The 22,407-nt window shown below is 43.2% G+C and overlaps 1 protein-coding gene across 2 annotated transcripts in view; it reads right to left on the bottom strand.

Moving 5' to 3' along the window:
- The window catches only part of syt7b (synaptotagmin VIIb), a 62,945-nt gene that overhangs the window by 14,864 nt on the left and 25,674 nt on the right, over positions 1 to 22,407 (bottom strand). The window contains exons 2-5 of one of the 2 annotated variants that reach the window (XM_068314924.1): positions 14,094 to 14,197; positions 9,185 to 9,264; positions 8,110 to 8,244; positions 2,812 to 3,159 (exon numbers count right to left, since the gene is read on the bottom strand). In XM_068314924.1, the coding sequence (XP_068171025.1) occupies positions 2,812 to 3,159; positions 8,110 to 8,244; positions 9,185 to 9,264; positions 14,094 to 14,197 (667 nt within the window). Of the gene's footprint in view, positions 1 to 2,811; positions 3,160 to 8,089; positions 8,245 to 9,184; positions 9,265 to 14,093; positions 14,198 to 22,407 lie in introns of those variants that run through there. The other variant, XM_068314917.1, reaches the window with a different exon arrangement.

The raw sequence follows: 22,407 nt of genomic DNA, 5'->3' as shown, positions 1-22,407 counted from the left end.
TGTTATGAACAGCCATGTGCTCACATTTTGGAGGAAGCATTTGATTGCTTTAACATTAGCTTGAAAAGTTTCTGCTGCAGAAAAAAGAGGATTTCTGTGTGGTTGATGATCAAAAAAAGTACCTTTTCTTATTATTCCTATCCAAGATTAAATAATGAATTAGAGGAAAGACACAGGAAGGCATTCAGTTTCTTTTTCCAACCCAGTGTTAATACTGCAGGCACGGAGATGCGAAATGAGCATCGTTAGCAGGAAGGCCAATGTCTCTGTGCTTTTGCAAATCTGTGTTAAAATAGAAATGCAAATAAAAACGAAAGAGCTCGAATACAACAAATGAGCTGTTGAAATTACATGCATAAAAAAAAAGAAAAATCTGTGAATACCGTGGTGACCTCCTCAAAAACCTAACAAAGAAACATTTCACGTTGATTTTCAGCTATTATTCGCTCTTTGAAATTGCCTGAAGTCATTTAAATTGTCTTACTGAAGTACGCCGCCCCGTGACTTTACAATGCCACGCAAAGCTGTGACCCTAACAAATGAGTATTTGCCCACAGCTGACCTTGTAACACACAATCACACATGTACTTATTACACAATGTTCTGGCATCTCATAATTCCTTGCTGCTTTCATATCTTCCAACATTTCAGGCTGATCCAAGTACAAACCCAGTATTTTCTTTCTTATAAGCATTTTTTGAAGTCCAATTTTAACATAATCTTTTTTCCCTTAGTTTTTTTTCCATTCCTGTAAATACAGAATTAATTTTGTCGATTTGTCTGTCTTGTATTTGAACGCTGGCATGACTGCGCCACCAAAGACACCATAAAGGCTCAATCCGATGTTTGAATCAAGGAGACCACAAATAAGATGAGCCTCCTGAAGCGTCAAAATAAAATAAAATAAAACCAAAGCTAACACCTCATCTGCTTCTGTCCTCTCATATTTCGGCCCTTCGTCTATTTTCCCAGCCTGGCGGGGGCTCCTTAGGGCCTTCCCTTCCGAACAGGCTGTTTATTGAAGCAATATCGACATCATGAGGGAACACATTAGCGCTTCAGAGACAGCAAACCACTGGGGATTTGTAAACAGTAGCAACATGATGCTCATCGATAGGGCGAACAGATCTGTACAGATGACCGAAAAAGACACGCGTACTCCGGCCGGAGGGTTCCGGAATCATTACTGATTAAAGCCGCTGTATTGATCTGAAAGCCTGGCGAGATGACTCGGTTCCCACATTGTGTGACGGCCGTACAGGAGTTTAAAACGCTGCACTTGATTGCCTCATGCTCCGCTGATCATACATCCCCACTGTGCCCCTGTGCCCTACGGGGTCAACAGCGTGACGAGTCGAGTCCAGGGGTGGAGGGGGGGGTGGGGATTCGTGAGGACAGGGATGATGGGTGGCATCACCTCGCTATACGTTTGCTCAGCCTTATTTGAGTGATGATTCACATAGGCAGGGAGGTCAACAGCCCGGAGACACTGTTAATGGGAAGACACGTAAAACGTGTAGGAGTACAGCTGTGTGTGCGTGGATCGGTGAGGGAGGGGGTCGTATGCGAGGCTGTTCTGTGGAGTGCATCTTCCGTGATCTATCACTCAAGTCATGCAGAGAAGGAAAGCTGCTCGTGCTCAGTATCTCAAACAATTAGCCGGGTTGGCACACCAGCAGCTAGCGCTCACTAGAGCGAATTTACAAATCAGAAACATTGTGGCTCCACAGGCAGCTCTCTGCTGCCTGTGGAGCCGCCTCTTTCTGTCTGACTGTTAACAGTTTCTCCAACTGTTGTATGTAAATTTATTTAATTTTCCAAATCCAAACTAAGGTGGTCAATGATAATGTGTGAAATAAATCTGGACAAGTTTATTTTTTTAATCTTTTTTTTAATGTATATACAGGTTGTCTTCAACATACAAACATTCAACTTACAAACATTTGGAGATTCAATCAAGCAAGCGTTACCATATCTAACCCTTGTTCTGCAGTTCTGCTTTCTGCCACAATCTCCACGGAGCAGCGTTGCTGCATTCACAAATTTCACGTAATTGTCTCAACCCTGTTGTTCTTGTATGTTGGAAACTTGATAATTGTAATCGTATTATATGATCGAGAATGATTTAATTCGAAACAACCTGTATCTGTATTTTATTTTATTATGTGTTGTTTTTATGACCTGTTATTGTTTCTGATAAGTCTCAGGAAATTGTGCTTTCATATTTAGAGTAGTAATGACGTTTATTCACTCATTTATTAATTTTCTGCACCTCTTTTTATGCTTTCGCGTGTCACAGGGGTTGCTCGAGGCTATCCTAGTGGACTTAAGGGCATAAGGCAGGGAGATGTTCTGGACCAATTGTCAACGCATCTCGGTAATGGACTTTAAATGACCTCAAATGGCAATTATAGATTGAAATTTAACAAATAACAAATTGCGAACAATTCAACTTACAAACTCTCAGTGGACTTAAGGTACCAGTGATGCACAGATGAAGTGTTCGTATGTTGAGGACTACCTGTACATATAACATCACCATTGGACCGTAAATGATGGCTGGCATGTTAAGGTCATGACCCGCCCAACTCTACCTCTGATTATCTTATCTTACCATGATCCTAACCAATCGTTACCATCGTGGCTAAATTTTGCACTGAGGCAACAAGCAGGAACCAATCAGAGGTAGAATAGGTCGGGTCATGTCCACCTTTTAATGTAATATCTTTATTTTTTTTCAACTGCTGTCTTTTTGTGATTGGTTCAATTAGAGTGCGTAATTGATTGAGCAGAAATCCTCACTATACTCACAGGAAGGACTTGACATCCAGCCCTCTGTTGCGGATCTGCTCCACCATGTGGTCCCAGCTGCCGGGATTTGACCTCGATCGGCCCGCCCCCGTTCCTCTGTACCGAGAGGCTCCAGCCGGACTCCCCCGGACCCCACGCGGGCCCCCACGGTGGCCCCCGCCGCCTGGACCCGTGTGTAGTTGGCCCAAGCTTTGCGAGGTGACTGGGGGGTCGTTAGGACCCGGTGGGGGCTGGTGAGTGAGAGGCTGTTGGAGGCTCTGCTGCCGGACCAGGGGCCGAGGACGCGCCACGGCCGAGGACGGGATGTGCTCCAGGGTGGAAGCCGACGAGAGGGAAGCGTCACCAAAACTGAGCGGAACAAGAAAGACAACGAGATTTAGAAAAGATTCAAGTTTAAAAAAGGAAGGTGTGTCGCGTTATGTTTACACTGGGGGAGGAACTTCTCTAGTACATATCAAAGAAAGAGATGATCAAGAAAGAAAATACAACAATGGTGATCAGTGAGGCAGTGACAGTGGAGGGAGAGGACAGAGTTTGTCATAGCTTTAGAATGTCGATCAACATCTGTGTGGAATCTATGCCGACCTGGACGACAGCGTGAGAACGGACTGGCGTGCAGCGTTCAATTGTTCCCCCTCCGAGGTGGTGTCAAAACAGACGTCCGCCTAAGTGGAATTCAATTCAAGCCAAAGTCGATGCATCATCGTCACTTAACTTTAGTCTCTGCTCTCCATCTGCAGCGCTAAATTGATTCTGTGTTACCTCTCCTCCTAATTAGCCATGACCGACTTCTACCTCCTCGCCTTGCTGCCTCCTTCTCCCGCCACCACTCTTTCTTTAAGGACCCGTCTGCTCCTGTTACGTTCCCTTTCCGCGCTTCCCCTTGTCGTCTTTTCTCCATCCTTGACACTGGCATCAATCTCTCTCCACACCACCTCCAATCACTGTTCTTAAAGTCTGAAGTCTAATTACCTCTGCGCTGCCCTAACAATCAATCTAATAGTGCTTCACCCTTTATCCTCCCTTCAATCACGGCTCGGCCTGGTAACTGTAAGCTCATGCTAAACATCCACGTCTGGAAGTTAATTCTGTGGGGGAGGATTTATAGCCCAGACTTGACTTGCGTTACAGCCGCTCTCCGGCATTAAATGGGCTTTAACGCTGTAGAGGGACCCCCCCTTAAGGAACAGAACAATACTAGATCAAGTAAATACAAGAAAGAGCTCATGTGTTCATGCATACATCAGGTTTCTTCTGTGGAGAATTCTTACAAAGCAGAAGTATCATAGAGATTTGAGGCAGGAAGAGAGAAATTTCAAAAGGTTTTGAGTTTGGTTTTTTGGTTCCAGAAGTAAAAGTCATCTTTATTTTTAGACGCTTCTGTTGATAGGTGTCTAAAAAAAACCCCACACAACAACAAAATAACGTGCACAAATTCAGGTAGATAAGTGTCCGATTTTAAAATCGGTCCGCTGTTGAATACGACATGATCTCACAGTGTCTTTTCTCATGTTTTTCTTTTTGTAATACGGTTTTATACATGGGTGTCAGTTTTGACGAGATCGCTCGTGAAAGGTCCGTTTTCCCTCCACATTGACGGACGGCTCCTCTGGTGAAATCTCCAGACGCTGGCGTGAGCCACGAGGACGGGCGGATGGAAGGGGAGGGGGTTTGAAATGAAATGTTAGAAAAACAGGCGTGACAAAGAAACTGCTGCTATTTGACAACACACGCATAAGTGTTGATTCACGGTACCTTCAGGTCAAATGGCAAATTTCCTGTTTAGTGTCATGAATTTAGAAAAACAAATGCATTCATGAATGAATTTATAGCTGAACTTGTTCCTCAATCTGATTTCCTGCTTCTCCTCTTCATCTTAATCTTCATCTCGTCATTCATATCTAATAAGCACGAGTCTCTTCATTGTCTCTATCCTATTACTGACTTCCACGGTCGTTTCTTCTTGCCTGAAGGTCAATTAAAGACGAGCATGGACCTCAAATGATTTTGTAATTATGGAAAACCAAGGAAGTTGAAAAACAAGGAGATGGAATCAGAGTGAGATGAAAAAAAATTACTGATGGCGAAGAGGAAAGAGTGGAAGTGTGGAGGAGCCACGGAGGGGGGAGAGGTTAATGCCCAAAAATAGAAACCAATTCCCGAGGAGAAATGGAAATGTGGGTAGAGCTGAATGGAGGAGTGAAAACGGACCAAAATAGAGGAGTGACGGAGGGCAGAATAATACAAATTCCATGGTGTGTCTAATTGTCAGTATTAGACAAACTGCGGTTTTATCAACCAAAAAAAACCCAAAACATGACTTATTTGAGCTTTAGAATATATTTGATGTAACTGTGTGCCACAAGTCTGGGCGATGACTCATCTTAGTGAATAATTGTTCCTCGGATTTGTGTTTACTTGGAGCAAAACGAATATTTCCGAATCAACGTCACATCTGATGATGTCACATAATAGGATTCTTTTTTTAAAATTACTTGAAGTGCACCAACGTAGTGCAGTGTGTCAAAATGATAAAAAACAAAACAAAACAAAGCAATAAGACTTTTATTTCAGGAACCAGGGATGCATTTGGATCAGACATCGTCTTTTACACGTTTGAACGTCAGCTGATTGGAGGTGTAAATAACAAACACGATGTTAACACAATTTGACTAGAAGTTATTCAAACTTAACTCCTAAAACAATCGCCCTCCAAGCTGTTTGCAGAAGTGAACCACCAATTAGAACCGACAAAGACTCCCTGACCCCCCCTCCTCCGCCCCCCAACCATAAAACCACTTCATCTGAGCATCAGTGGTACTTTCAGCTTCTTTTCCAGACCTGTTCCTTTTTTAAACATGCAAAAGCTGTCATTCATGTTGTTGTTGTTTTTTAATACTCCACACCATACAGTTGAATTGCAGTCCCTCATGCATGCCCCCCCCACCCCCAACCCCCACCCCCAACCATGTACCACTCACTTGCCAAACCGCAGGCCTCCGGCATGCATGTGGCTCTGGACGGTCTGCCAACGCCCGGCCTTGTTGCCCCCCGTCACCATGCTCCGAACGCTGTCACTGCGACTGGGCCCCGCCCCAGTCCCAGAGCGGGCCCCAACCCTGCTGTCGCTGGCCCCCAGCGAGGGTCCAGCGCCGCCCTGCCCACCCTTATCCACGGACCCGCTTGGAGGAAACGTGCGGTGGATCGGAGACAAGGATACACGGACAGACAGGAAGAAGGGATCAGGAGAGGATACAAAGGAAAGAGAGACGAGACGGACGAGAGACAGACGCACGGACGTACAGAGCCGAAGAGCAAAAGAGTCATCAGTCAAACTGGACACACGTGTCCAGCAGCCGCTGCATTTACTTTCAAGTCATCCTGTTACACACACTTGATGACCAATGAATGAATAATTCGATGCATGAAGACCCAAATAACTCATTTAATACAAACAAAAAAAAGAAAAGAGAAACCTTTCCTGTTGGGAGGTTTTACGTTCCTTCTACTCAGTCCAGTAAACTGCTGGAGGTGAGAAACGGGTAATAATGTAAATGCATCATTGATCCTGCAGACCTGCAGATGTGGTCTGTAATAACAGGATGCTAATATCTCACCTGCAGCTCACAATTAGAGCAAAAACACTGATGAGATTATGTGGAAACTTTCAAATCTCATCAGGCCTCCTGACACGAGCGGGCCGACCCCGGTTCAGACAGAACACACACAGAACGCAGACTTCAGGACAGGAAGCTGTGATGACAAAACCTGACAGCACACGACCAAACACTGAGTGTCGTTGGATGAGACGATGGATGAGAGATTACCTGAACTACTGCTGTGCGGCGCACAAAGAAAGTCTGCTATCGATGCTTAATCGGAATCACTGGAAATGATCCTTTGTTTGCTGCTTCTATTTCATTACTTGAATCTGTATTTCTTCTCTTCACTCTGACTCACCTGTGCTCGAAATGCGATATTAAACAACACAATTATTTCGATGAGAGCGAGTCGCTAACAGTTGACACGCCGTTATAATCAGCCGATTAAAAGCCGCTCCAATATAAATAATTGTGTCAATTACTAAAAAGCGATGCAAACACAAAGATGGCTGATGGTTTTTACGGCGGCATCGACATCACACAGACTAATTGATGACCCCGTGGAGTCAGATGGTCGTAATTAGAGAGGATGATCAGGTTGGCTTGAAGCCTCGGTGATGTGTGAGGGGACGTTTCCGTGATGGAACGGGGACGGATGTGAAGCAGACGTTTTACACTTTGTTTCTGTGACGGCACATGATGGAGATGGTGACAGTATTTATGGAGCGGGCACCGGTGGATGTGACCTGGGAGGGCTATCTGGCTCTGTGAGTGATGGAAGTGTGACAACAAATGAGCAGAAAACAAACTGGATGAAGAGGTGAGAAGAGTAGGAACACTTAACGACACTTAAAAAAAACAAAAACAGAATAAAATACCTCAATAAACAGTAGATCTGGAAATCTGTTCCCTTTTGCATGTCCAATGAGGCTAAAATAAACATTTTAACATGCTTCAATAAAGTTTCCCACAATATTGTGGGTCCTAGTCCAGATTTAGGAGGAACAGGGGTCTCCATGATAACGCCCTACGGGCTTCAGGTGAGTGGTAAAGGGAGCCTGAGGAGGTCAGCAGGGCTGTAGGGAATGGGGCTATCAAAGGCAGGTTCCCACCTTAAATCTCATCATATATTATTTATTGAGCATATTTGAATTCATTCATCCAGATGTTTGATTTGATCGCCACCTTTCTAACCTCAAACGGTTATTTCTGTCAATGTCAGAGGGATTCTCTGATTCCCAGGAGTATCGAGGGAACGTTTCTGCACACGTCTATCTGAATGCTTCGTGTTTGGCGGCTCAAACCGCCAGCGACTCCCTGCAGACATGTCTGGAAGCAGAAACACAGGATTACCAGGGCTGATTCGAACCTCCTGTTTAAGGACATGTGGCCGATCGCTGGTTCAAAATGAGGCTTTCTGCTTCCCTTAAGTCTATTAAATGCGACCTTTATTCTGCTCAGAGTGATTTATTGATCGGCATTTGCCTTTTATTTTTTCTATTTGTAAGGTACTTATGGAGACAAATAGGCAGCCACTCAAATTTAATGTGCGAAACAAATCTTTACTGAGCCGGTGATGCCGAATTTTTAAAAATAATGTCAGAATAGGAGTATGTTTTACAGCGCATATCGGCCCCTGTTCATTACAGCCCTGCCCAAATAGAGGGGTCCCTTACCAGCCATGACTGAGACTCACTTGGGCGTGAGGCGAGGGTCTCCATAGGGAGCATAAGGAGACATGTTTAAGAGGAACTCCTTGGGCGGGTAGGAGCTCCATCTCTGTTGCACGTTGCTGCTGTCATTATTATTCCAAAAGTCTCTGTCTAGATCGCTGGAGATCAGGGAGAGAGATGGAGAGGTAAGAAAGGAAGGAGACAATCTGAGACAGCATAAAGCAGAATAACAAGACAGATGAGAAGAAGGAAACATCAGAAGAACAGTAAAGTTACAACACTGAGTGTTAACAAGCAGGAAATCAGTCACAAAGCTCTTTCCTGAAGCGGCACACGGTTCTTTAAACATAAACACTGAATGCATTTGTTCATAAAATTTCATTTAATTGAGCTCTCCTGGATAAAGTTAAGTCTAATAAACCTCTGCTGGTATACGGAATTCCAAACCCGGAGAGCATGAAGTATTATAGGCAGGATAAAACATCCGGAGCGGAAAAAAATAAGTGCCTCATGTGTTTTATCAGTCAGGATAAAGAACCGGATAAAACGGAGCAAAAACAAAAACTAACATGCGTTTTTTTAAAAAAAGAGAGCACGTATTGGGTGTGAATGAAAAGAGAATTAAGAGAACACAGCGCGCTAAACGCTGGCAAAAGAGTGATAAAAATGTCAAATTGTTAGTTGCACACAATTCAGTACCTCTAATCACTAATAATGCTCAAAACAAAACAGAATCGAGGCTCCCAGCAGATACATCAGCGTCCATATTAACACGTCCACGGGGACCAAACACAAACACGGTAATAGAGGTGAATACTTTTTAAGTGGAATGAATGTGAATATTGTCCTCGACTGTTGGAGTCATGTCTAGAAATGATTTAAATATTTCATAGGTGTTATTTTGCTGCGCAAACAAGAATATAAATGTCTGATAAATGAGAATCGTATTCATGTAAGGCAGCCTTCGGGGCGTCGTGACAAGCTGGACGTCTCAGACCATGGGGGGTTGTGGCGAGATTACTTTTCCAATCAGGAGCAGCTATCAGCCATCATAGATCATTTCCATATGCCTCCGTGTAAACCCTCCCTGACACCTACTTCATGGCTTTATTCTCCCCTCGACCCCTCACAGAATCCGGAGAGCTGGCGGCCTCCACCCCGGGCTTATTTCTCTTCCCCTGCAAAGAGAGGCAGACAGAGAGCGATGGCAACAACTGATCAAACACCACCACCGACGTGAAAACCACTTCAGAATAAGACGCAAAATCGCAGACAAAGGAAATGCTTACCGCACCTTACACTGAGAAAATCACACATCATCGAATGTAGAAGTCTCGTCACACACATTTAATCATGCATTTCTCAGCTTGTTGCAGGAGCGCCTCCGTAGGCTCTGCCTGCACCTCCTGTAGGTCTTGGCCTGCGTGGATTGGGGTTTTCGAACCCGTTCTTGTTCTCCCACGCCCTTCGGGCCGGCCACGGGCAGGACGTCTTGATTTCCCCTATATGCCAATGATGCATTGTTGGTAGCACCTGGTTTTCCTTGGTACGCCGTCTTGTTCCTCATCACCCTCACTCCTAGAGGTTCATGATGGATGCTCCTCCTTTCATTCCGAAACACGGATCTTTACCACCCACTCTTTCCAGTGTGTGTGTGTGTGTGTGTGTGTGTGTGTGTGTGTGTATTAACTGTACGACATATTTTTCTGGGTGCGTCCCGTTTTCCTCCTTCGCTCTCAACCCCGCTCTTTTTCATTTTACACGAACTGACAAACACTCAACACTAATTCATAATTAAACTCTTTGAAGTGTCAATAGATTCTTCCCTCTTTGTTTGAAAGTGAAATTTCTCAGCGACACGATCCCGACTCAACCTCTAGAAGAGAGAAAGGTGATGCTGTGAATTCAATTAAATGTCAAAGAGGAAGAATACTTGTCCCGTCTTGGCATGACTTGTGCTTTTATATTTTCACTTAAACACAATGAGCACACGTGTTTAAAAGCCTTCAGCTCACCTCCATGCAGCCACGCAGCCATGCAGTTTTTAAAAGGGGACAGTCTGACATCATGATTTGCTGAGCTGTCTACATTTCTGACGCTTCAATTATTTATGGCGTGTAGAATCCCAGAGAAGCGTTGAAAACGGGGCATGCATTCACCGAAAAAGTGATAGATCGTGACGGTTTATAGGAATATGATTGAAAGTCGAATTACACCAGCGGAACTTTTAAAGAAAGCTTAAGTGGACAGGCTCAGGAAAAGAGATGTAAAAGTCACAAACGCATGAAATCCCACCTGAAACAAGCTTTAGAGGCCAGGAGGGCTGTGTGGAGTGGAACTGGGCACGTGTGGAGAGTCATAAATATTCAAGAGCAGTCTGGAGAACCTCAGAACAGATGGTTCCAGAAGCAAACAAAGTTTCTATTTTTGTCCCTCAACAGACACAGTAGTCTTCTGTCGCTGCTGCTGTCAGGACTGTGTAGTAGAGCTAATTTCTGCAGTTGGTTGCATTTCAAAAATATTCAGAAATATGGAGGAATCTGGAATTATTCACATAAATCCCAGATGGTTTAACTTCACTACTGCAACTTGAAGTAATCTGACTGTCGTGTCTCGTTGACGCGTGACAATATGATGCCGCTTCCGATTCCGGCCTCGCCATCAGCGAATCGTCACGGCTGACATTAAAAAAACCTGCATTTTTCAAAATAAAAATGGGAGTCTTGCAGAGCGAGGTGGATTCCAGGGTCTTGCAGACTGGCGTTATCTTTAAGAATTCTTCAGTGATGCTTCAGCTGTACATTCTATTATTTATCATGTCGCATCCCATAGCAGACAGATTCACGTTTTAAGTAGAGAGAAAATTGTGGGGCCAAACGTAATCTCTACCTACATTTAACCAGCACACGGCAGACGCATGCAAACGGTACAGTGCAAACACATCGGCATAATACGAGATTCAAGGACAACGGAGGAAGATACTTCACTAGCGGTCGAGAATATGCCATCAGGTGCAACTCATCCATCATTGAAGAGAATCATAAAATCTTGAGGAGGCTGGAGAGTGGAGGGTGGAGGAGCTGCGCTCAGAGAGTAGGAGGACGGGAGGAGCAGGAGGGATGAACGAGAGGAGGGGCTGAAAGTGGGAGTACGGTGGCAGAACGCAAGGGCGAGGGCGAAAACAAAGGGCCGGGAGAGAGGAGGGCTCTAAGGAAATCCAAAAGGATGAGGGCTCCACAGCTGTGTGGGGGGAACTTTAGAATGCTAGGAGGGAAGAAGTGGAGTCGTGAAGGAGACGGCGGGGGCTCTGAGTGTCCTCCTGGTGTATACCGCACATCCGGATGTTCAACACCAGCCGGCATCCCCTTCTCTTCACGCCTGGCTGTTTGCCTTTGTAGATGTTTCCGTCTCTTCCTCTTCACTTCCCTCCTCCTCCCACTCTCCTCCCTCTTCCAATTCCATAAAGGAACCAATGGCATGAAACCAGTTCCAGACAGCTTTATCTCTCCGGGAGAAAATGCTCCAGGAGAGGATGAATCCTTTTTTCTTTTCTTTTCTTTTTTTGTATCTCCCAGAAAAAGTGCTGTTCATATTCATGTGATATATACAGAGCACATGGGTTACACTGTGACTGTTGTTCTCTGAGTGAAGAAATTGGATTTCCACACAGAGTTATGTTCCATACAAAGAAGGATATCTGTAAGATGGCTTGTGAGGAAATTAGAGGGACAACCGGATGACGTTGCACGAATGGGTGGCCAGTTCACTGAGGGACCAATTGGAAAAAAAGAAGTGAAAAAGACCCTCTTGGACTCTTCCTGACTGGGTGCTCCAACAAGGTCCGACCTGTCAGAGGTCAGAGAGTCAGGACATGTTAACCTTTAGGAACAGTCAACATTCCCAGGTTGGAAACTGAAGGTAGGTGCTGGTTGACGGTTCAGGTGGTTTCATCTGACCGGCTGGGTCCTCCTTGCGGTCCTGCTATCTGCTCTGCCGTCAGTCAAGGGATCAGGGATAGAAGTAGTCTTTGCTCCCTCTTTTCAGCGGGCTATGAACTGCACACCCCCACCGTCAACCTGTTCATCATCCCGCTCCTCCTCCTCAACATCTGCGTCCATCTGCCTTACTCAATTTTTCCCCAGCAGATGGGGCAGGGCCTAACATAAAAATTCTGATGATTCCCACTTGGGTGGATGCTTCACCTGGAATTAAGGAAAACAACTTGCTGGCCCAGATCGAGCCGTTCTTGCAGGGTGCTGGTGTCCCCCCCCCCCCCCCAGCCCACCGGGACATGGCTCCGGCTCCATCTTCTTATTAATGCATGTAACACTCTAAAGCTTCTCACACTTGCCCCAAGGTGAGAGGCAGAGGAGTTGAGGAACAATCAGGGAGAGAGTATACTTGACACCCAGCCAAGAGAAGGCTGAACTTGTGTGTCCACGTCCCCATGTGGTTGTTACCGGGGTGAAGCTGTAGCCTAGCTTAGCTTGGCCGCTGATTAGATGAGCCTTTATTTTCCTTTACAGCCCATAGATTTTGCAGAAATAAGCCAGGAAGACAGAGCGTCACATCCCACGTTGAGCTTGCCGTCGTACTTCTGATAGCCAGCAGTTTTCCCAGGACACCCGATTTTACAAAGTGAGGCTGCATCCCATCGTCTCAGCTGAACAATTGCCAATTTTTTGTTCGCTCGTCATCCTTTGTCTCTTCTAATTAACCCGTTGTGACTGGCACTGTAGATGTGAGAATCCTTATATACTGTAGACTGAGTGTGTCAGCACAGCGGGTGTGTCTAACAACATTATCTACATCATCTGTGGGCTGGAGATGGAGGCCCAGTGGTCGATACGATAGAGAACACTTAAAGATACCAAGACTTCTCAAGTCTTCTGATTTTTTTTGCTTTAAGAGACACAACTGGACAAAAACGAGCTGTGAAGCTGCCACTGCAGTAGTCAAGATGGACAATGGGGGGAAAAAAACACCAATTGGGACATTCTTTACAAGGAGATAGAGAAAAAGCGGACCACTTTAAGACAGACAAAGCAAAGACACGAAGGTTAACACAAATAACGATACTTTGCTGTTTTTCCTCTTATGAACCGATTCAGACAACAATAACTTGAGTACGTTTGATCGCCACGCAGCACGTCCCTCTCCAAACGCAGAGATCCGATCAAAACCTATAGGAGGAATTTGAGTTGCTGTTGCAGTGACGAATGGTCTGAAGCGCCACTCATTAGCATATGAATCATTAGCGCTGTGCTGGAGGCAGAAAGCCATGATGCACAAACAAAGCTCAGAGTGCACAAAGCCATGTTTGCAGAGATCACGAAGGTCTGGAAATACATTCGCTGTCATGGTCAAACATGCAGCATCTCTCCAGCTGCATGCGTCAGAGAGCACAGGAAGTTTTAAAAAAATGCTATTCAGCAAGAACAACGCATAGAAGGCAATCATAGCATACATTCAACACAAGGTCATGAAAAACCGGCTGCCTACACAACCGCAATTCATCTTCAATGGCGTGATGCTATTGAAACATTTAAGATGAGAGTATAGGAGACGGTAAAGAATCTTTGCATTGACAATTTGTGTCTATGTGCAGCAGTTTGGTGAAGCGCATGCTGATTTAAATCAACTTTTAAAGTGATTTTAGACGATGTTCTATTTCTTTAAAGTTAATTCTTTTTTGTGATGATGAATGAAACATATATTTTGTGGAGGATGATACTGTTTCTGTACTTATATTTCCATTAATCACTACAAATTATTTGATGAATTATTCAATCTATAACAGATGAACAACATGGATTTGTGCGGATGGACATAACTGACGATTCCCTGTTTGTAAAAATTCATTGACCTTTTCTCACCTTTTTGGGACTCATGCAGAATCTGTTTCTATGCAGATGACATCATAAACTTTAAAAACAAAATATCTATATTATCTACATCTATAATCCCCAGATGAACAGAATTAAGGATAAGAGGTACGACCACTTACCAGTTTACGCTGACACCAGGTGCAGATGCCACAAAGAGCGACCAGCCAAATGCCACATACTACGAACGCAATGGACACAACGAAAACGCTGAGAGACACCGAGCCTGAGGGAGAAAGAAAGAGACAGGATGGACACAGAGACGACATCATCAGTGCTGATTCCTGACCAAAAACTGTGAAACTCTTACGCAAGTGCATCAATTGTGACAAAATCTGCATTTACGAAAGCAGATAAAAGTAATCTTGACCCCCTGACATCAGTGGGTGATAGTATAACGAAGCTGTCATGCAGACGTTTATGGCGACCTTCTGTTCCTCAGCTCTGTTTCATTCGTGCACAGCCTCTCGATGATGCCATTCATTCATTCGTCTGCCACCTTGCATGCCAAGTCATTTGAGATGCAACGGCACGCTGGCAGAACAATGCGTGTGAACAATGAGCTCATAAGTGTTACATCCTTTTTTGGAGCAGCGCAGTTGATCTTTTTTTTTTTTGGCTTCTGACGGCTGTTTCAAATGTTGTTTTCATTTTTCTGCCCCCCCCCCCCCAACTCTAATAGGTCAGGAAACAGTTGACCTCAAGTCAAGTAGAATATTAATTTTAAATTGTTAAAAAAATTCCAGGAGCAGATTGGAAAACTAGTGCCAAGTAACGAACAGATAAGGATGGAAAATCTGGAAAGCAGGACATTTTGGAATGCATTGTAGAAAAATAAAAAAAAACTCAAGAGTGAATCCAAAACCAAAGTGAATCCATTAATCTCTTTAGATTTTCTGATTTTACAGTCACAGTGTCTGTCTGGCGATGGAAGGTGTGTTGTTGTAACATCGCTTTCAGAAGCGTTTCCACTCTGAACAGATAAGCTGCCTCAATCTTACTGGTGTTTCTGCCAAGTAACAGAGCTACAGCCCTGTTGAAACGACCGCAGAGGCCGCGACGCTCGCCAGCTGGAGGGAATACAACCGGCTAGAAATGAAAGCAGATGCAAATTGTGTACCTGAGGGATTCAAACAATGCACGCATGCACCTGATGAGAGCCACAAGCTCCACACGCTGCAAGGAGAACCCTCCAAGTGCATGATAGGTTTTGATGCACTTAAAGCAAATTCATCTTTTACTCGTCTGCCGACAGATTAACTGTGAAAAACACGAGAGCTCTTCTAAGTGGCTGATATGCATTTAGAACACAGTATCAGCCAAATCAATCAGTGTTAAAGATCACTGCTGTAGAATAACAGCTGGCGAATTTGCTGGAGTGCCGGCCGTTCAACCTTTTGTTTCTGGAGCTCGTTCGGCTGCGACGAGGAAGACTGGGAGCAGATCGTTTGGAGCATCTGGAAGAAGTGGACGCAATAATTGGAGGAATTCAAACTGCCAAAAGCAACAATACACACCGACAAACACACCGATGGCAGACCTCCAGGAGACAATCAAGGATATACAGTATTGGACGTTCTGCACCCCAGGAAGCACATTTCAAACTTTACTTGACTTTCATCTATTTTTAAAGAAGTTAAGAAACTACTCTTCCGCATCATGTATGAACACAGATGTTACAGCCAACACTTACTTTCTGTGACCCCTTACCCCATGTAGGGTTACACTGAGGTGGGTGGAGCCTATCCCAGCCGATATTTAGGCACGAGGTGGGGTATTTCTCTTGCCAAATCACACTCAAATTTATGTCTACGAATTCAGAGTCACTAATTCACCTCTTGTTGGGACGGGGAAGCTGGAGGGAATCCATACAGACACCTGGGGGACCTGTGTGGATTTAAACCCAGGAACTTTTGGCTGCAAAACACCAGTGCTATACTCCCTATGCTGCAGATGATACACACTATACAAATACTTTCAACTCCAGGCTGGTTACCCTGGGGTGTAACTTCTATTGGAGTAGCTCCAACTTAATGGAACCAGCATGACAATAGTCGGCGGTGGTCCCACCGGTTCTCCACCTGCAGGCCGTGTACATCTGCTTACGATACGAAAGCAATTCTCCAGGTTTCTGTCTCGCATGCATGCTTTCCATGCTGCATAGACCAAGGCTAAAAACCCTGCATACCGAGGGGTATTTGCACTGGAATTCACAAACCCATGCATTTAGAGATTTTGCACACATTAACACATTTTAGTATGCAAACACGGATGGGTAACATTGCTATAATAACAGCCCCATCCTCTATCAACAGTGAAAACCCACCTGGCTCTCCATTGGAGGACACATGTGGTGCAGATCTGGCTTTGAAGTGATGCTTATTAACACAGCGTTACGTAAGCTGCTGCGCCCCATTAGCAGTCCGTGTGATTTCTTCCTCTCTCACTTGAGAACGAGATCTTTGTCACAGAAATGTCATCCAAAAATCTTCTGCTCGCCGCGAGTCCTCTCACAAAGTGACCTCCTGAGCATTTGTTGGAGGAACCAGCCTCATTAAAATGTACTAATCATCTCTGATGAGTTTTTTTATTTACTACAGGACCAATAGATCAGTTGGAATAAGGTCCATTTAAAACAATGAAAAATGCTGACATACTGTGCTGTATGTCTTCCACAAATTTACTGGTGAGAAAGATGACTAAATTATAGTGTACTATTTGCATGGTTTTAAATAATAAAATCAAGCAGTGCACACAACCAGAATAAAGACAAGTAAAATACAGCTGACATATAGATGTACTATGTGAAAGAAAAAGAAAAAGTAGATTGTGAGGGGTGATTTAAAAGATAATGATTTTTCTTTCTTGTAGGAAGCAGCTCGAGAGGCTGGAAATGGTAAATTGTTGGACTTTCCTTTTGCACATCTGTGGTAAACGTTCGAGGATGGTTAATGTTACTGATTAAATGAATAATGTGTCTGTAGAGGTGACAGAATTAGAAAACAGGCCATAATAAACCATAAATTAACCAGCTTTCAGAATTTGGTTTACACTGAACAGACTGCTCGGTGTCAAGAGCAGACAATAATATCAATGATCCACAAACTAGCACTGAAAACAAAGCTTCGTCCAGAACCGTCAGCTGTCTTCATCAGTAAATGGGATCTGCTCAGTTGTGTAGCAGATGGATGTGTTGACATGCAAACTGAGGAGCTGCAGAGATTTTACAAATGGTTTAAAAATTAAGCATCTGGGAGAAAACTCCATATGCTGACGAGAACCCTTGTGCCTCCGTTTAAAAACCGAAGAGCGAATCTGGATACGTGGAAAAACTGCTAAAATAACTTCTTCAAAAATCTCCCCCCTTTACAAATTTTATTTGTATTTATGCCCATGAAATTCCTGATGACTCATATAATTGTTCTTTTCTTAAAATTTAACTCCCTTGCTGTGTACAGTGTTAAATTAAGGCATTTGGAGTTTTAGCCACACAGGGGACAAGAGCTACAAATTTGCAATGGCTAGAAGCTTGAAGTTGTTTATTCCAGATGAAATATTTACTTGTACTGTCTCTGTGAAATAAAGTACAATACAATATGAATAACATAATATAATATAATATAATATAATATAATATAATATAATATAATATAATATAATATAATATAATATAATATAATATAATATAATATAATTTTTCTCCCTCTAGTTGATAATTATTAAACGTAATGCAAAGCTTGCTTGATATTTAATTAGTGACAGAAGTGCTATGCCACTCTTCATATTGTCTTTTTAATTGTCATTCTGTCTAACATCTTCTCCCTACCACTCTCTGCCAAAAAGGCGTATTTTCATTCATGCGGAAAAAATATAATTTAGAGACGACTGATTAGAAGAGCTCATCAGAAAAATAGCCTCCATAAATGAGCTGTTGTCTCTGTCTCTGCACACAAGAGGCCTGAATGATGCAACGTTTTGCAGCAGTTGACCAGTTGCACAAAAGACATTTTAAAAGGAAACAGGTGGATCATTGGAAATGAGCCGTTGTTGATGTTATTAGTGATGCATTCAGGTGGCATGGGAAAAACTGTGAGTCTGGATTTTTGGCTGGAAAACGTGTGAGCATTGCCTTAGGTTGGAGAAACTTTTGACATCTTTTGTGCAGGAAAATACAACTTTTGATGCATCTATCATTTTTAGAACATAAACTGATGCTCACATAAAATGACCTAGAGCTATGACAAAAACTTTATTAGCATTAACCCTGATGACAAGTTCGATAATAAGCAACAGCTACATCTGCCGTCTAAGGCGACTCGGTCTGCCGAAGAATCGACTGGTGTTTCCCGCTGCTTTGCATCAAGCTATGCTCATCACTTCAGAAACAGATGTGAAGGCAATCTCACGGGGAGAGCTAACAATGTTAGCATGACTGATAATAATAATTAACACTTAAGATCAAGGTGTAATTAACTGTAATAATCTTTCTCCCCCTCTCGCTCTAAAACAATTCATCCAATTCAAAAGGGCCCCTTACTCCTTGTGTCCTCCATTCACCTGCCCCTCTGTTCGCCCAGCTCCTCATGTTCGCACCTGGCATGACACAGAGATAACGTACTTTTAGTCAGCAGCGGCGCTCGCCATAGGTCAACAGCAACGTGAAGAGGGCCGCCACAATGGGAGGTGACCCTTGGCAAAGTGGAGGCACTGCCAGGAGAACGATCACCGGTGGGAGGCACGAGGAGTCCCATGGGAGTAACAGATGAAGCGCCTCTCCGTTTAAAGTGCTGCGGCTGTTTAACAGCTCAAGTATAAACGGTTAGAGTTTATTATCTCTGACGATTACATTACTTTCTCCTCCTTATCAAACTCCTCGTTGTAGGATTGATGTAAAGATGAGAAGTTTGGCAGGCCCTGGAGACAGCTGCCCTTATCCTGATGTCCATGCAGGGGGTTTGTTTTACTTATCTGTGAGATCCTGACTGTCCAGTCGGGTGGAGATTAGGATTGCTAGCAGAGATGGACAGAGTACTTGACCCCAGTACTTGAGTAAGAGTACAAATACTTCTGGTCAAAATTTACTCCCCTACAAGTAAGAGTAGCCGAGTCAATACATTACTTGAGTAAGAGTAAAAAAGTACTTTCTTTTAAATGTACTTAATATTCAAGAGTAAATGCTGTTAAATGTACTTAAAGTAAAAGTAAAAGTAAGAGTAAGAGTAAATTCCTATTTTTTATCTTTGATGAGAATGGACCTGACTGAATTACTGTCATTTTACAATTTTATATATAGTACCTTGTATCTCTTGTTTCAGAGAAAACTCTTTGAAACCACCTGCACTGATGTGCTTGCCTGTAGAACCATTATGTTATACTGTACCAAGCCTTCCCCAACATCTATAAAAATGGAAATAAAATTAATGGAATCATCAAAGAGGACTATTATGTCCTTTTCACATTTTATTAAACAATTCCCCCCTTCCATACACACACAAGACCAAATGGAGCCATACAGGCCCAGCCAACCTGTTTAACTGGGAACCAACTGGAACCCCTAAAGGACTCACTGGTGGACTGCTGGTTGAGAACCACTGCTTTACAACAAACTAAATCTCTGCCTTCAACAACTCAATGTTTACAGGAAGGACATTTCCCAGTACCACAATGTTTGTCTCCCCCAGACTGTCTGTCTCCCCACTCACCCCCCCCCCCCATCTGTGTCTCTGTGGCCCTGTGTCCGCCAGTCTCTGTCAGTCTGTAGTACTGTAAAATTAAGTGACAAGAGGTCTCTAGGTGTGACTTTTGTCAGCTTTTCTTCGGCAAACACAATAAGCATTTGAAAATGTACTTTTTCTTGTCTGAGTCCGCGTTGTCCTTTTTCACTTCTATAAACTCGAACATATCTTTAAGATGAGGCCATGGGTTTTCTTCCTCCGCCTCATAAAACTCCTGCTCATCATGTTCATCAGATTCAACGGAGGCTTCTTCGGCAGTCGCCATTGCCACCGCGGCCTTGTTTTGAGCTGATTGGGTAGGAGGTGACGTATTTCCGCTTTTACATAAATCCCAGTTGAGAACATGTACTGTGATAGGTTTCCTTCTTTGATGAACACTGCGTGAGGCCAATTGCATTTTAGGGGGGGGTGGGGGACACAATAAAACAACAACAGGCAAACCTAAAAATAACGAGTATTCATGAGCCTTCTCAGAAATTAACTCGAGTAAGAGTAAAAATCTTTGCCTTGGAAATGTATTCGAGTAAGAGTAATAAGTATGAAAGAATTCTAGTATTTGAGTAAAGTAATTATCCTCAGAATCTGTACTTAAGTACAGTACTTAAGTAAATTTACTCCGTTCCTGTCCACCCCTGATTGCTAGCCTTGCTTCACAAGTATAAAACTTCCTGTATATGTGAAAACTGGTGTACTTTAATGAGATGTCCTGTATCTGATTGTATATTTTTGGCTGCACCTCTACTTAAACTCTTGCTCCAAATCTTTGTCCAGAAAATGCCGTTTGCCTGCAGGCAATCTCATTCTACCACTGCTTTCCCTCAAAGGACCGCCTGAAGCGTGACTTTTTTTTTACAGGTGATACATAAAAATCCTGGGGCCATATTCACAACATTCTGAGAATACTCTATGAGACTGACTTCTTCTTTAGAATTAAAACATTGTTGTGAAGAGCCCAGCTTTAGTAATAATTTATGTAACGTCTCAGGGCAGCACTGAAAGGAACTTTTACCTCAGTGAGATGATGACGGTTTTAAACCGGAAGCTGATTCAAGATATAAATGAATGACGTTTAAAAGCAGTGCACCTTTGCGGTGATCATTTTATCACCCCAATCCAGTTCCTGGCTCGGCTAAAGTTGAGACGGTTTTTCCTTTCTGGGGGAAAGAAAAGCGAAGAGCTCACAGACCTCACTGCAATCAAATGCATGTTTGGAATATTTCTTAATTGTTTAACTGCAAAGCTTTAATGTGTTTTTAATATCGTTCCATTTCTTTCAGTTAAATAATTCTGGGACACTTGCCGAAAGTGCCACCAGCCACCAACGCTATTTCACTGAATTAGTATAACAAATAAATTCTAACAAATATCAGCAATTACAGCCGTGGAAAAAAAAAACGTGCCAAAGGTCAACTTTGTGCTCTCGTGTCGTGATGGAAGGTTGTGGCAGTTCCACATCATCACTGCTGTTCTCTTCACATTGATGACCAGTGATAAATGACGGGGCAACACAAGCCGCTCTAATGCTACCTAAACACTGATGTTAGTTTCCCCCCAGCTCAGATAGACGACTCAGCTGTCAGCGCATCTCTAATTGGATGGAACACCAACATTATCCCTGTAACTGTATCCACATCCCCGATCTAATCTTCAGTGTTTCATTAACTGTCATTCAGTGTCTAGAGACAGTTTCCTACCTCATTGTCTTTCTACCATTTCCTCCTCTGCTTAATAAATTCATAAGCCTTTTAAACATCCTCCGTTGCACCACTGACAGTTTATCACCTCAGGAGCTCTTTAAAAAGTCTAGGATGCTGAATAACTCATAATAACTTTTATCTCCGCCGTCATCTAGTCTTAACTCTGACGGGAAATTCTTGGAAATTCTTGAATTACTTTGAGTTTCATCACTGGGAGCAACTTTTTACATTGAAGTCAGTTATAAACCCGGGGATTAAATATGACATGCTGTTTAATATTAATACAGAAAGGTTTGGGAATTTAAATGTAAAACATGAGCTAGTGCTAGCTAGCAACGCTCCTATTCTGAATTTCCTTATTCATCGCAAAAAACCCCAAAACTGCTCTCAATCAAAACCTTCACGATTTATTTCTCTTGTGCCTTACAATGAGCAATAAAGCAAAAATTAAAGCTCATGATGCACAGAAAGTTGTTGCGACAAAGCACCAACAAACTTTAGATGCTGCAAACCAAATCTGGGCCATTTGTTCCCGAATAATAAGACTTTACTTTCCTGTTCTTACTCTCAAAGACAGACAAACAAACCAAAGAAGAGACCGAATAAATTACACTGGGAAAACTCCTGGGTTTTGCAGATAGAAAATGTTGCTATGGGGAATACATTTGACCTGGTTTCTGCAGTTCAAACTTGTTTTTTTGTGTTTGGTTTAATTTAAAGTGTTTATTCAAATTCTAAAAACAACTTATAAATATGGACTCGGCTCAGGGTGAGCTGCAGTGCTGACGATTTTTGCGCTGTGAAGATCAAGTGGATTGACTGCAGGAGTCTGTGACGCTTGTTGGCTGTTATTTTAGTTTCATTTCAAGAACTACTTTTCAGTTCATGAGCTGTCAAGAAAGGAGCTGTAGCCTCCAGCTTTGTGAAATAGCATTCTCCAACCTCGGTAACACACATGCATGTCAGCATGAAGGACATCAGGAAGTGCTAAAACTTCCTGTGTT

This window comes from Antennarius striatus, chromosome 1 (genome assembly GCF_040054535.1).
Source record: "Antennarius striatus isolate MH-2024 chromosome 1, ASM4005453v1, whole genome shotgun sequence".
NCBI classification, from domain to species: domain Eukaryota; kingdom Metazoa; phylum Chordata; class Actinopteri; order Lophiiformes; family Antennariidae; genus Antennarius; species Antennarius striatus.
Note: the sequence above shows the minus strand (reverse complement) of the source record. Positions and strands in the feature narration are given on the sequence as shown.